At 37.6% G+C, this 16,519-nt stretch overlaps 1 protein-coding gene across 5 annotated transcripts in view; it reads right to left on the reverse strand.

Annotated features, from left to right (window-relative positions):
• Slc12a6 (solute carrier family 12 member 6) overlaps window positions 1–16,519 on the reverse strand; it is an 89,226-nt gene that overhangs the window by 19,026 nt on the left and 53,681 nt on the right. For all 5 annotated transcript variants that reach the window (XM_047537385.1, XM_047537394.1, XM_047537391.1 and 2 more), the window contains 9 exons: window positions 15,033–15,164; window positions 13,563–13,709; window positions 12,120–12,174; window positions 11,457–11,587; window positions 10,470–10,711; window positions 8,433–8,647; window positions 7,191–7,349; window positions 6,904–7,002; window positions 6,593–6,650 (listed from right to left, as the gene is read on the reverse strand). In XM_047537385.1, coding sequence (XP_047393341.1) covers window positions 6,593–6,650; window positions 6,904–7,002; window positions 7,191–7,349; window positions 8,433–8,647; window positions 10,470–10,711; window positions 11,457–11,587; window positions 12,120–12,174; window positions 13,563–13,709; window positions 15,033–15,164 — 1,238 coding nt within the window. The remainder of the gene's footprint in view (window positions 1–6,592; window positions 6,651–6,903; window positions 7,003–7,190; window positions 7,350–8,432; window positions 8,648–10,469; window positions 10,712–11,456; window positions 11,588–12,119; window positions 12,175–13,562; window positions 13,710–15,032; window positions 15,165–16,519) is intronic.

Genomic DNA, 16,519 nt, shown 5'->3' on the forward strand with positions numbered 1-16,519 from the left:
CCTTCCTCAATCCCAATAATTCTCAAATTTGGCCTTTTCATGATATCCCATAGTTCTTGGAGATTCTGTTCATGATTTCTTACCATCTTCTCTGTTTGTTCAACTTTGTTTTCAAGGTTAAATATTTTGTCTTCAATATCTGAGGTTTTGTCTTCCAGGTGTTCTATCCTATTGGTTGTGCTTTCTATGGAGTTCTTAATTTGGTTTATTGTTTCCTTCATTTCAAGGATTTCTGTTTGGTTTTTTTTTCAATATCTCTAACTCTTTATTGAAATGATCTTTTGCTTCCTGTATTTGCTCTTTTAACTGTCGATTGGTGCTATCATTCAATGCCTGCATTTGCTCTTTCATCTCATCATTCAATGCCTGCATTTGCTCTTTCATCTCATCGTTTGCTTCCCTAATCATTTTAATTATGTACATTCTGAACTCCCTTTCTGTCATTTCTTCTGCCATGCTGTCGTTGGATTTTACTGATGTAACATCTAGATTTGTTTGGGGCATTTTCTTCCCTTGTTTTCTCATATTTTTCAGGAATCAGTGGGTCCTTAAGATATTGCAGATTTCCTCTATTGACTTATAATGTCCCTGAAGATTACTAGTATATCCCCTCTTATCCTTCAGTAGCCTGCAGACTTGGAGGAAGTTGATAATGTGGTGCTCCACAAGGAAGCTGCCTCTCTAGGGATGGTGACCCTCAGGTGGGGTATATTCCCTGATAGTGGACAGAGGTGCCTCCACTTGTTGACCAATGGTCATCCAAAGGGGAAATAGGCTGCAGGCTGAGGCAAGGCCTGTTTATGCCTGTGTCTCTGGTTTTACCTTCCTTGTGGGAAAACCTCACCCGGCAGGGAAGATTCACCCAGTGGGGAGGTCTCGCTGGTCAGTTCCCCTCCTAGAGGTTCCCCTCAATCTACAACTACCGCCTGGGCTGGGCTGTCTTCCTCTGCAACGTTCCCAGGGTCCCGGCCCTACCTCCTGGGCCTGAGAGCCTCACCCTTCCCAGACGAGTCTCCTCAGGCTGCTTCTCCTCAGAGAATCTGCCCGCAGTCCTGGAAACTTCGCTCCGCTCCTAGGTGTGTCTCTGTGCAGCTCTTCCAGCAAGAAGCCGGTCCTGGGACCCTGCTCTGCACCTAATCGCCTGGCTATGCGGCCCCTCCTCTGAGCCACCACCTGGAGCCCCGTACAATAGCTCCGAGACCCAGAGACTCACCACACACCTCCTCCTCCGGACAGCCGCCCGGTTTCCGACGCAGTCACTAGGAGTTCAAGCTTGTCTCTTCCTCCCACCAACCGCCCGTAGCCCTAGGCAGTCACTCCGAGTCCAAGTGACCCACCCTGTTCCTCCTCCTCCTCGGGGTAGCCCCCTGGGTGTTCAGGAGTGGTCGCTTTGAGTCCAAACAACTCACCACTCGCCTCCTCCTCTGGCAACCGCCTGTGGCTCTGATGCAGTCACCCCTAGACCAAGCGACCCGCCATGCTCCTCCTCTTTCTCCGGGCAGCCCCCTGGTGTTCAGAAGCGGTCGTTCTGAGTCCAAACAACTCGCCATTTGCCTCCTCCTCTGGCAACCGCCTGTAGCTCTGATGTAGTCACTCCTAGACTAAGCGACCCGCCACGTTCCTCCTCTTCCTCCAGGAAGCCCCCCTGGTGTTCAGAAGCGATCGCTCTGAGTTCAAACAGCTCGCCACGCAGCTCCTCCTCAGGCAGCCGCCTGGAGCCCCAGTGGTTGCTCTGAGTCCAAGCACTGTGCTGAGCCGCCTCCTCTTTGATGATCCCAGTTGTCCGTGTTTATAGCTCCTGTGGGGGGAGGGGCATCTCGCCAAGCAACTCTACTTCACAAAGTTCCCTGCTTTCCGGGGCTACCGACCCATCCGGGACGGCTCCCCAACGGGAGAGACTCACCCGGCGGCTTTGAGTTGGTACCAAGTCTCTCACTATCTCCTCTTTTGAATCCTGTGTCCTGGAGCAACATGAAATGCAGCCGCCCTCTAGTCCGCCATCTTGAAAACCTCGAGAAATTACTTTTCCTGACTAGAGATGAAATCTATTTGCCTTGTTCTAATTTCTAGAGACGTTGAACACTTTTCCATATATTTGTGGCACCTTTATCTAGACTTTTGAGAAATGTCTGTTTAGTTCCTTTGCCCATTTATTGATTGGGTTATCTGGGAACTTTTTTGGTGTTTGAGTTCTTTGTATATATCCTGGATATTAATGCCCTATCTGGGGAGCAGGTGGCCAAGATTTTCTCCCATTCTCTTGACTTACTCTTCACACTCTTGTTTTCTTTGCTTTGAATCTTTTTAATTTGATGCCATCTCATTTATTGATTTTTTATTTCACTTCTTGGGTTTTAGGAGTCTTGGTAAAGAAGTCAGTTCGTGAGCTGACATGTTGGAGTACTGGGCCTACATTTTCTTCTAGCAGGTGTAGGGTTTCTAATTCCTAGGTGTTTGATCCACTTTGAGTTTTGTGCAGGGTAAGAGGGGTTAAATTTTATTCTTTTCCACATGGCTTTCCTGTTTTCCCAGCAGCAACTGTTTTTGAAAAAGGCTATCTTTTCTCCAGTGTATGTTTTTTGGCAGCTTTATCAAGTATAATTGTATTGATGTGGGGGTTTGTCTTTTATTCTATTCCATTGGTGTTCTTCCTGTTCTGGTGTCACTACCATGCTGGGGTTTTTGTTATTTTTTTAAAGAGATTTTTAAAAAATTAGATACACATGAGGATGTATTTTGATATATTATACATATATGGTGTGTAACTTTCCATTCTTGTGGTTGTACATGATGTGATGTTACACTGGTCAAGGAGTCACATATGAACATAGGAAAGTTATGTCCAATTAATTCTATTGTCTTTCCTAGTCCCATCCCCTCTTCATTCCCCTTAGTCTAATTCAATGACCTTCTATTCTCCTCCCCCACAATGTCTGTTAGCATTTGCATATTGGAGAGAACATTTGGCCTTTGGTTTTTTGGGATTGGCTTATTTCACTTAGCATGATAGTCTTCAGTTCCATCCATTCACCGGTTAATGCCATAATTTCATTCTTCTTATGGCTAAGTAGTATTCCATTGTATATACATATCATATTTTCTTTATCCATTCATCTATTGAAGGGCATCTAGGTTCGTTCCATAGCTTAGCTATTGTAAATTGAGCTGCTACATTGATTTGGTCTTATCACTACAGTATGCTGATTTTAAGTTCTTTGGGTATATACCCAGGAGTGGGATAACTAGGTTGAATGGTGATTCCATTCCCAGTTTTCTGAGGAATCTCCATACTACTTTATAGAGTGGTTGCACCAATTTGCAGTCCCACTACCATTGAATGAATGTTACCTTCCCCCCATCCTCGCCTACATTGTTACTTTTATTCTTGATAACTGCCCTTTTGACTACAATGAGATGAATCTCAGTGTAGTTTTAATTTGCATTTCTCTAATTGCTACAGATATTGAACATTTTTTCATATATTTGTTGACTGACAGCATTTCTTTTTCTGTGAAGTGCCTGTTCAGTTCCTTTGCCCATTTATTGATTTATTGTTTTAGTCAGTATTTTTGCTGCTGTGACTAAATGATCTGACCAGAACAATTTTAAAGGAGGAAAAGTTTCAGGGCTTACAGTTTCAGAGGTCTTAGTCCACAGAAGGCAGGCTCCATCCCTTGGGGCTCTAGGCGAGGCAGAATATCATGGCAGAAGAGTGTGGCAGAGGGAAGCAGCTCACATCATCAGGAAGCAGAGAGTGAGTCTCTACTCTCCAGATACAAAATACAAACCCCAAAGTCACGCCCTAATTCCAATCTCCTCAAGCCACACCCTACATCAATTAATTCCATAAGGAATTAATTTGCTGATTGGGTTAAGACTCTTATAACCAATAATTTCTCCTCTGAAGCTTCCTGCATTGTGTCACATGTGAGCTTTTGGGGGACACCTCACATCCAAACCATTAACAGTTACTATTATTTTTTTGGTGTTTTTTGAGTTCTTTATATATTATGGAGATTAATGCTCTGAGATGTAGGTGGCAAAGATTTCCAGTTTTCCCAGCACCATTTGTTGAAGAGGTTATCTTTTCTCCAACTTATGTTTATGGCACATTTGTCTAGTATGAGGTTACTGTATTATGTGGGTTTGGCTCTGTCTTCTATTCTTTCCTATTGGTTTTCATGTCTGTTTTGGTGCCAAAACCATACTGTTTGTGATACTATTGCTCTGTAGTATAATTTAAGGTCTAGTATTGTGATGCCTGCTACTTCACTTTTCTTGCTAAGGATGCTTTGACTATTCAGGGTCTCTTATTTTCCCAATGAATTTCATGACAGCTTTTTCTATGAAGAATGTCATTGGAATTTTAGTAGGAATTGCATTAAATCTGTATAGTGATTTTGGTAGTATGGCCATTATGACAATATTAATTCTGCCTATCCAAGAACAAGGGAGATCTTTCCATCTTCTAAGGTCTTCTTCAATTTCTTTCTTTAGTATTCTGTAACTTTCATTGTAGAACTCTTTCATATCTTTTGTTTGACTGATTACCAAGTTTTTGGGTTTTTTTTGAGGTTACTGTGAATGGGATCATTTTCTTAATTTCTCTTTCAGCAGATTCATCATTGGAGTACAAGAATGTGACTGATTTACTGGTGTTGATCTTGTATCCTCCTACTTTGCTGAATTTATTTACGAATTCTATAAGTCTTCTGGTGGAGTTTTTGGGTCTTCTAAGTATAGGATCATGCCATTGACAAAGAGTGATAATTTGATCCCTTCTTTTCCTATTTGTATCCCTATATTTTCATTCTCTTGCCTAATTTGTCTGGTTAGAGTTTCAAGTACTATGTTGAATAAGAGTGATGAATTATTCTGTAGGTGACAAAGATTTTCTCCCTTCTGTAGGCTCTCTCTTCACACTTGTTTCCTTTGCTGTCAAGACGCTACAGAATCATTGAATAGTTGATTCTAATCAAAGGAAACAGATTAGACAAAGGTGTAGATAAAGATCTGAAACAATAAGGCACATTTAACTCTAAATTTTATGAGTGGAGCATAGGGAGTTTATGAAGGAATGGTGAGAGGTAAGAACAGAAAGAGGTACAGAGGTACAGACTGAAGTGGTGTTTTGTTTTTTAAAATATTTTGGCAGTATTGGGAATTGAACCCAGGACCTCACACATACGAAGCAAACACTCTACCCCTCAGCTATATCTCCAGTAAAGTTTTTTTGACACAGGGTTTCACTAAATTGATCAGGCTGGCCTAGAACTTATGATCCTTCTGCCTCAGCCTTCCAAGCAGCTGGGATTACAGGAGTGAGTCTAGTCCGTCAAAGTGGTAGCTTTTAAAGGGACTTGGCAAGCTCTGAAGGAAGGAAGTTTACATGAACAAATTTTGTGCTTTAGAAAAATCATCCTGATAGCAGTGTGAAAGATTAATTAGAAGGCAGTATAACTAAAAGGGAGATTATTAAAATAACATAAGTCAAAAATCCTGAAGGCCAATACAAAGTGATGGGAATAGAGAATAGGGGAAATACTGAGACCTGTGAAAGTGGAAGGGTGAAATTTACAGGGCTTAGAAATCACTTGAATGAGGGACTTAATGGCAAAATCTAGGATGATACCTATATTTCTGTCTTGAGAGAGGGGTGAAAGGCAAGGCTATTAACCAAGATGGGAAACATGAAAAGCAGGTTTCAGGAAAAAAAATTTGTCTAGAATTATCTTGCAAAAACACTGTTTTAAGAGAAGAAAGAGAGAAAAAAAACCCAAACAGCAGTGTTCACAAAAGGAAAGAGAAAGTTAAAGGCTTTTTAAAAAAAAATTTAGAATGACAAAAACAATTAGAAACTTGTCTCTCATAAAGGAGGTGCTAGAGATACTTCAGAGTTGTTTTGTCTTGTTTTACTCACCCTCCTTTACTTTTCTGGACTAATTTCCCAACAGTTTTTAAAGTGTATAAGGAAGTGCTTATTTTGGCAATTTCAATGCTTTTTTTTAAGAGCGATATTCATTACATCACACATATTTGAATAGCATACTGGTCCTTATTATTCACGAATCTTTTGAGAAACTGTAAACATATGTTTTCTTTTCTTTCTTCTTTGTATTCCTATTCTTTTTAAAAATATTTTGTTTTGGGGCTGGGGAGATAGCTCAGTTGGTAAAGTGCTTGCTTTACAAGCACATGGCCCTGGGTTCAATCTCCAGCACCGCAAAAAAAAAAAAAAAAAAAAAAAAAAAATTTGTTTTAGTTGTAGGCGGACACAATACCTTTATTTTATTATTATTTTTTATGTGGTGCTAAGGATCAAACCCAGGGCCTCATGCATGCTACAATGAGCCCTCTACCCCAGCCCCTTCTTCTTTTTTTAGTACTGGGGATTAGAAATCAGGGTTCTTGTACATGTTAGGCAAGTGTGCTATTATTGGTCTTAACTCACAGTTCAATACATACAGTTTCTTATTGTTAGTCATGATTTATACCTTTGGTTGTATTTTTGAGATTCTAACTGTCTTGGAGTTCTGTTGGATGATCAGATGTCATAGAAGAGACACATGATTATTACAAAGAAATTACTCACTTGTCTCTGAGAACAACACCTTCAATACATGCACCAAAAAGGATAACGTTGCTTAAATCTACCACACTGAGTCAAGGAAACTGCTGTTTATCCTCTAACATCAGATAAGAAGTAGACACTCAGCATTATTTCTCCTATCAATAAAATGAGTTGCTAAATATACTAACCCTATAAAATTCTTCTTGAATTTTTCATATAAGTAGATTTCCTAATAATTAGTGAGGTGGTAGGAGATAATTTTATTACCAGTATGAAAGCACTGATCAGCCTAGTTCTACTGGATGCTCCTCTAAGACTCATGAAAAGGATACAGACAAAGGACGTGGTCAGGATGGCAAGGATGGTTCCAATGGGAATAGACTTCTGAGCATCTTTCAAATCTCCAGATCTATTAGAACCAGCCATGATACCTTGGGGGAGGGGGACGTAAAACCCAAGTTAATTTCTTGAGTTCCTAAAAACTTTGATATTCATACTAATTAATACCAAAGACTAGAGGCAAAACTGAGGAATCCTGAAAATATAATTCTGTCTCCTTTGAAAAAATTACTCTGTAGGCCTGACAGCTTTTAAAATAGAAAACAGCCTATCTGCTTACCTGTGACAGAGGGAAAGAAGATTCCCACCAGGAGTGTGAAGGAGGTAGTGATGTCAACAAGAACATATTCATGATTTAAACTTCCCAAGACATCAGATGATTTGGCTGAGGGTTTTTCAATGATCTCTCCCTTGGGTAAATAATTACTCCAAAGATTCTCTGCAGTGTGGAAAAAAAGAGAATATAAGCAACAGCAATACAAATACAATTAGGTAATTTCCTACACAAACAATATTTAAAATCAGACTTGGCTTTCATATAGTATTTATTTATTTATTTAGTAGTGCCGCAAATTGAACCCAGAGTCTTATATATGCTAGGCAAGTTCTATTACTGAGCTGCATATCCCCAGAATCATATCAAATTTTTAAAAGGGTTGATTGTTTCTTCAATTTGAGCATATAAATAAACTGCAGAACAAAATATACATAAAAATATATTGCCCTTTCTCACTTAATTCAAATATAACGATTATTCAAATATAGCAAATTTTTTAAAGTAAATTAAACAGACAAATCAAACATCTCACAAAGCCCATTCTTTTTTTTTTTTTTGTCATCAATACTATTTCTAACACTTTAGAGTGAACTTGTTTAATGTGAAAAGAAATTTATGAACCAAACATTTAAAGTAGATGTCACTTAAGAGTTTTGAGACTAGCTGAGTTAGGAAAACACATGTGTGGATGTGATGACATTAAAGTAGTTCTATTTTAACTGTCACTGCAGGGAAACATTGGCAATTTTTCAAGAATACACAAAGTTGGGTATGGTTGCATATGCCTATAGCCCCAGCTACTAAGACCGATTCAGGAGGACCACTTGAGCCTAGAAGTTGGAGCCAGCCTAGGCAACATAGCAAGATTCTGTCTCAAGGAGAGATAGACAGAGACAGTGAGAGAGAGAGAGACACACACACACAGACAGACAAAGAGAGACAGACAGACACAGATGGACTACAGAGAATGTAGACAGAATAGTTTAATCTTACCCTATGACAAATTTACTCAGCTCTGTTCTCAGAAGGAGGTATATTTTAACAGAAAACACTCTGCAAGGGAGGCTTGGATAATTTTTCTAATAGAAAAATAGAAATATATTGAATTAAGAGCTGTGTGCTGAGCTTAAGGAAGGAACTGGCACCATGGCCATGTGTCTTCATGGACAAGGAAAGAATTTAAGATGAAAAAGTCCATTTTCCTAAGAGAGGAATAAAAACGTGTCTAATGACCCAATAACTTACCTGTAATTATACCACTAGCCAACCCAGGAATGCCCTGGATTGAAGTGACATTATTGTGAACAAAGTATTCATCACAGGTGGCATTGAAAAACTGACTTGAGTTACAGAAGAAGCCCCATAACCTTGATGGTACTGTCATATTGTTAATCTCCTTGGTTTTAGAGCAAACGTCAATATGTCTTGATGAAAGGGTACGGTTACCCAGCATGCAGACCCTATGTGAAAACAAATAGGGAGAAGATCAACAAGAAAAAAACACACACACACATGTTTTTTAAAAAGGGAACAGGTCAGTAAGGGGGGGAAAAATCTCATCTGTAAGTTTCTGTCATAGGTAGGAGAGGAACTGATATTTCTTCAGTAGCACCACTGTGAATGATGACTCATATTTGCTGCCAAATAATCCTTAAAGGGATCTCACAATGTATTAGTATTTCTGTTCTATGGATGGAGGAACTGAAGTTTAGGGTGATACAATATTTTGCCCAAGGTCATACAAGTGGTCGGTGACAGTGATACAACTCAAACACAAGAACCCGCAGAAGACACTATGCTGACTCATCTTCCAAAAAATGTTAGGCTACAAATCATTTGTTAAATCAGAAAGAATCCTGGAGTCCTTTCATTCTTATTTTTAAAATGCTCCCTTTTTTTTTTTTTTTTTTCCTTTTTGGCCTAGCAAAGTCTTAAGTTCTTACACCCCCTTGGAAACGTTAAACCTTCTGGCTACTGTTGTGAGGAAGACAGCTTGGCTAATATTTAAAGCACATCCCTCTATGGCCCAAGAGAAAACTGCTTTTGAACATAAGCCGAGGCCCAGTAGGAGTGAGGATATTTAAAGGTAATATAAATATTTTTTCTTTCCTTCTTTTTTCCTTCTACCCAGAAAAACAAATGCGAACAAAGGAATAATACACCCATAATTAAACTACCTTTTAGGTAGAACAAGGCAACTTTTAAAATCTGCAGATTACACACACACACACATACCTCCATATACCTGTTACTCAGCTTCAACAACTATCAACAGTTCCCAGTTTTATATATTTCTCTAGGTTTCTGTTTTGTTTTGCTGGATTTTAAAGAAAATACAATGCATTATGACTCTTATTAACCAAAAAAGATGGGATGGGAAACCCTAAAGGATAACCTGAGGCAAAATGAAATTTCCCAAGGTAAGATGCAGAATAATATTGCCTTTAGAACTTCTATGACTCTTAGCTGTTTTATAATCCCTGAATAAACAGAACAAAATTTTATGATGGGATTTATTACTAACATCATATAGCATTACAAAGAAAGAATACTGGACAAAAGTCAGGAGATCAGAGTTCATGTTCTTGCTCTGCCATTAATTACTCTGGGGGAAAGTCATAAACTTCACTGGACCTGTGGTTTTTTTTGTTTTGTTTTGTTTTTTAATTCCCAACATAAAAAAGCAGTTTTTCTGTAATCTGGTTAAAAACATAGAACTAATGAGTTTGATTCCTAGAGCATTCAGACAACTTTTCAAACACAATCTCTGTAACAAGATTACAAACAGTCTCAAACTTGTGATCCTCCTGCCTCAGCATCTCAAGCTGCTGGGATTACAGGAGAGTGCCACTATGCCTGGCTCCTTTTATGACTAGAAATTCTTAGCAGGAATTTATTCTAAGACAGGATAAAAAAATTCAATTAATTAATAATTTAGGTAAGAGTTTGGGGTTCTTTTGACTTTGTTGATTTTTCAACAATTCCTTAAAGTTCACTGGCAATGATTATACTGTTTTTAAAGTCCTTCATGAAGAGTTCGAATATGTGCAATCATTGCCATTGGGGAGGAAACCTAATATATTTATTTGAATGATCACAGTTCCTAGTTTTATGCTTGAACATAAGGAAGAGGGTCAATAATCTTTGGGAAGGCTTCCTGGTAGATAATTGGGCCCAGAGAGAACTCTCAGGGTGACTCCATGAAATTCTGACTTAAATTATAATATCATCAGATACTGTTAATGACTACCGAGTGATGAGCAGGCCAAAAGACAGACATACGGGAAGTGTGGTGGGGCAAAAGAAGACTTGATGGCTCCAGCGTAGATGGCCAAAATGGACACAATGACACAGGCCAGGAAAAGTGAGGCAAACTTGTTCACATAGCGTACGCCGATGAAAACCACCAATACCATGAGGACCAAAAAGGCTGTGCCATAAACACGCATATTATTTAGCATGGCTGCAGATTCCTTGAGTGCATCATCACTACGGAAGATAGCAGCCCGGGGGACAATATATACCTGGTAGGCAAAAAAAAAAAAAAAAAAAAGAAAAGAAAAGAAAAGAAAATGAAGTCATTTCAAAATAATCACATAAAAGACCCAAAGGAAAAGCAAAGCTAAAAAAGAAAAAAAAATGACAGGAGAATTAGCCTAATTCTTTTTTTTTTTTTTTGCGGTGCTGGGGACCGAACCCAGAGCTTTGTGTTTGCAAGGCAAGCACTCTACCGACTGAGCTATCTCCCCAGCCCTAGCCTAATTCTTATTTGGATCTAGAATGCCTACAGAAATGGGACATCATTGATTTTTTTTCCTATTTGCTATTTTGAATAATTACAATTTCAAATGGGAAAAATGAACAAGTTAATATTTTTTTATTCAAAGAAATATATAAAAGAATTATAATGATTATTTTGAGCCCTGCTTCTTCTATCATTATTTTAAATAGAAAATAATATGTCTCAGTGAATAGAGAAATGGAAACATTTCATTTTACTATTTCTCCATTGGCACAGGTCTTGCCTCCTGTGCCAATTAATTAATTAGACATTAACTCCTTGATTGAGGCAATAGAGGGGAAGGAATAGGCAGGCAAAGGATACCTCAACTTTTCTACCTCCTATTCACGGTAAGAACCAAGAAGTGAGTTAGTAATCGCTTCATGGCTTTCTATAGCTGATCTCTTGAGGCACTAATATTGAATAACAAAATAAGCCCAAGTCTATATCTTTTCTATATTGTAGATCACAATTAAGGTATTACTCACCAGAAAAATTTCAATGGCACCAAGTATATACATGGCTGCTGCAAATGTGGTACCAAGATAAAAGCAGAGGCCAACAGCCCCGCCAAACTCTGGACCCAATGCCCGGGAAATCATAAAGTATGAGCCCCCAGCTAAAAGACAAAATAGAAGGTGAACAGAAAGAGAAAATATTAGTAAAAGAAATATAAAAAGTTATAAATAACAACAGTGAACATACGCATGATCCTTCAAATGTCTCAGCCTTTTGAAAATCCTAAATGTGACAAAAAAATAGATTTACTATTGGGAAGTAAAAGATGAAGCCTTTATTGTGGGATATATTGCATATCTAATTATCCACATAAAGAAGTACATTTTGCCAGTATTAGGAAGAAATCAGGGAATATTTACTTCAAGCATGAGATAGCTTAATATATTCTAACTAGAAGAAGCTAAGAATGTGACTGAAATTAAAGCAGCAGTCTAGAAAATAAGATTTTAAAGAAGGTATCCTAAAGTCACACAGTATTATTTTCCATAACATGTAGACTGTTAACTCTGTTGTAGTATAGAACAGCAGTCTAAACAGTATTCTGTTCCCTGGAAGTTTGCACCTCTGGCTTTATGGCATAAACTCACAGTAATCACCAATACTCTCTGAAATCGGAGCTTGGCTTTACTGACCTGGCACCACTCCATTAGTGGCAATGGCACTCATGGAGATGGCAGTCAACATTGTCTGCAGAGAAAGAGAAAGGAGAATATTGTTATGGGGAAACGCTGAAATTTCTATAATATCTTCCTATCTATAGACCTCAGGGCACTTATTAAACATTTAACTATTTTTACTTTTACAGAGGAAGTTGCTATTCACCTAATGGTTTGGAAATGAGATGGTATAGTTCAACTCATTGCACTAATCACACTACTATTTTCTGATGTCTACAGTTAAAATAGTCTTAACATTGTAATCAGCAGATAAGGTGCTATTAAGAACAGCTGATCTCACCTTGGATCTCCTAAACAGAAAACAAAGCCTACGTTGTAAATTCAAATTTACTATGAAAAAAAATCTTGGAAAATAGCTTAGAACCTGACTACAGCTATGGTACCAAGAACAATATTCAGTAAGAAAGAGAACTGATAAAAACTGACATTCAATAAAGAAATAGAACTAATAAGAATTTTTCAGCATCTAACAACTGTTTGAAAACATTACCTAGGAGCAAAATGTAGAATGGGCTACAAAGAGGGAGCACCTGGAGCCAGAGGAACTGGTTAGTAGGCTACTGTAGGAGCTGAGAGGTAAAACTAGTATGATGGTAGTGCAAATGAAAAGGAAGGGTTGCATGTAAGAAATTTAAGAGAGAGTGGATTGACCTTTGTAGCTGATTAGACATGAGGCAACCAAGGTGTCAAAAATATGGCTTTGAAGTTTCAAGTCTGAGAAAAAACAAAAGGTAGTACCATTAAGTTATTAACGATACGGGCTATGCCCACTTAACCTGCTTTGTATAGCACTCAGCTGAGCATGATGCACAGGGAGGGAATGGTGACAGGAATAAAACAGTAGAAATCTATAAAAAAAATTGACAGGTATGGCTGGGATACATGAAAACAGGAGTTTAAGTTAGTGGAAGATCAGGATATTCTCAGTATAGGAAAAAAAAAAGACCTGAAAAAAACAACTGAATTTCTAGGAAAGGAGTAAGGGAAGAGACTTCAAAACTAAACCAAAACAAACCCAGATATGCCTCACCCCCAAAGTAACTGTCAATATTTTTCTCAAGACATATTGGAATAGTGCATAAAATTTTCTAAAACATTTTCTGTCAAAACTTTCATGCTATTAAGCTCAAATGATTTGAATTCTGAATTCTTTGAAGATAGGAACTTTTATCTTCTACTTCCATTTGAGGTCTTGACTTGTAATTTCTAGTACATCAGTGAATAACAGTCACTAAATAAATGAAAATCCTTTAGATTTTAATATCAGAATAATCTCCACTTTTGAGATCGGGAGTCTTTCCAAGTATTCTTTATTTTATTCCCAAAGAGGTCAAGTGCATATACTCCTGAGAACTTGCAGTGCTTCAGGTGACCTCCAGGAGCCAGTCTGGGACTTACACAGCAGCAGCAGATAAGGACAATTGCAAATGCCTGAAGAACTCCAGCTGTGCCCACCACCCATGTAAGGCGTAGAAAGAGAATCACTCCAAAAATGTTTTGTAGACATGGGAGGTAGACACCCATGAAAGTACCCATTTGGGGAGTCTGGAAAGGAAGATGTAGACAGAAAAAATATTATATAGTCATCCATAAGAGATGTTTTTATTCTTTTTTTTTTTGCCATTTGCCGCATTTTAATCTTTTCTATTAAAAACTTACTTCCTAATGACCATGTTTATTTCAAAGCAGAGATAATAAATTTTTAAGTAATATCTTCAAAAGGCACATATAAATCTCTAGAAAAGTCTGTCACTATATTTCTATTATTTCTAGAGATATACATTTTTACTTTGCACAGGTTCTCATGTGTTTATTAGACACAAGAATTTTGCCCTCACCAATTTAAAAATTTCTCTTCTTTAGTGCTGTTAGATTTCTCTTTTTCATTTAAAAACAGAATAAAGACTTCATGGAAATCCTTTAGAATTAGGAATAAATTCTTTTTTTTTTTTTTTTTTTTTTTTGGTGGGGGGTACTGGGGTTTGAACCCAGGGGCACTCAACCACTGAAAAACATCCCCAGCTCTTTTGTGTATTTTATTTAGAGACAAGAGTCTCACTGAATTACTTGGTGCCTCATTTTGTTGAGGCTGGCTTTGAACTCCCAATCCTCCTGTCTTAGCCTCCCAAGTTGCTGAAATTACTGGCATGCACCACCGCCCTTGGCATAAATTCATTATACTAGTTAGAAAATGAAATAGATAGGAAAATGAAGATCATTTCACCCCTTTCAAAGAGCTGAATGACTAGAATGCTAAATTATACATATTGTCTCTTATTTTAAGAAAAACTGATATTTAGTACTTACAAACCCCAACAACTTCACTATAGACAGATGGCTTTGGCAGATGGGTATGGACACACTTGATATGCTATTCACTCCCCCATGGCTCACTACATGAGTTAGGTCTCTGTTCAAATATCATCTTGTCAGAAGAACTTTCGCTGTCTAGCCTATCTGAAGTAGCAAACCCATCAGTCTGGCTCCTTTGCCAGTCTTAGTCTCTGTAATCTTGATTGAATTTTTAAAAGCATTTATGAACACAATATGTAATGTACTTTAAACATAACATCTTTAAACAGGGTTAAAACAGCTTAAGGACTATCTTTCTACATGACAGCTGGGACACCACACATGTTGTCTGTGCTCTGACACTAGTGCCTAGATAGTTTGGGTCATATATCAAGCATTTAATAAATAATTACTGAACACAGAGTGATGCCCTGTATGTTTCCCCCTTTCTTTTTTTTTAAATTTTTTTTTATTGTAAACAAATGGGATATATGTTGTTTCTGTTTGTACATGGAGTATCCCCCTTTCTTATGTATAGGGCTCTTTTTATTTATCCTTGTTATTCTAAGGCCTCACCTTGGTAGGCTTCTTTTTCCCCTCAGTGATGTTTTCTGCTTCTTCATGTTCCTTTGCTCCTTGTGTTAGATTAGTATAATTGGCCATACGGTTAAGGAGAGAAGACACTTTTGGTCTGGTGTCCATTTCTTCCTATAAAGCCAGAAATATTGAAGAAATGAGTTGTGAAGAACACTGAAAATAAGGATCAAAATAAACTTTCTACCAGCAAACTACAAAGTAAATGAGAACTTATTCACATGTAAATATTTTAAGAAAATTTATTTATGAGTCTATTTGCCCCTCATATTTAAAAGATCAGAGGAGCTGGAAAATGTAGCTCAGAGGTGGAGTACTTGCCTTGCAAGGCCTAGATTTTTGTTCCTAGCACCACAAAAAATAAAAACAAAACAGAAAACAATGCTTAATCAGGTCACCAAATCTTTATAAAATTCTGTTCTTTAAAAGGATAAATTAAAATTTTATGTACCTATGTGCAACATTATGTTTTAATATGTGTATACACTGTAAAATGATTAAACCAAGCTACTTAACATACACATTGCCTCAAACATTAATTATTTTCTTGTGGTAAGACCATTTAAAATCTATTCTCTGAACAATTTTTGAGGATATATTTACTGTAGTCATCATGTCATATTACCAATCTGAAAAACTTAGTGCTCCTGTCTAACTGAAACTTTGTACTCTATAACTAACATTTCCCTGTCAGTCCTATCTCTGCCCGAGGTAACTACCATTCTGTTTTGTACTTCCAGGAGTTTGACTTTTTCAGATTCCACATATAAATAGTATTTGAATAAGTAGACATTGTGGACATATAAGTAGACATCATGCAGTATTTGTCTTTCTGTGCCTGGCTCATTTAATTTAACATAATGTTCTCCAGGTTCATCCATGTGACCAATGACAGGATTTCCTTCTTTTTTTAAGGCTGAAAAGTAAGTATTCCATTGTATATGCATATCATTTTCTTTATACATTCGTCCACTTATGAATACTTAAGTTGATTACATATCTTGGATACTGTGAATAATGCTGTAATGAACAGGGAGTGCAGATATCTTTTTTTTTTTTTTTTTTTGGTGCTGAGGATTAAACCCAGGGCCTTCTGCTTGACAGGCAAACACTCTGCAAACTGAGTTATATCCCCAGCCACTGCAGCTATCTCTTGATAATGATAATGATTTCATTTCCTTTGGATATATAATCAGAAATGGAATTGCTAGATCATGTAGGAGTTCTCTTTTTAATTTTTTAAGAAACTCCATGCTGTTTTCTGCTTATAAATTTTTATTTTATTTTGTGGTTTGGGGGATCAAATCCAGGACCTCATGCTTGCTGGCAAGTGCTCTACCACTGAGCTATGCCTGCACCCATCCCTGTTTATAACATTCTTAAATGAAAACTCATTATTCTTTATAGTAGTTATGTAATTTAACTATAGTGAAAACAAAATTAGTGGCCCCTAGAGTAGCCTAGAAAAG

This window comes from Sciurus carolinensis, chromosome 2 (assembly GCF_902686445.1).
Source record: "Sciurus carolinensis chromosome 2, mSciCar1.2, whole genome shotgun sequence".
In the NCBI taxonomy this organism is placed as follows: Eukaryota; Metazoa; Chordata; class Mammalia; order Rodentia; family Sciuridae; genus Sciurus; species Sciurus carolinensis.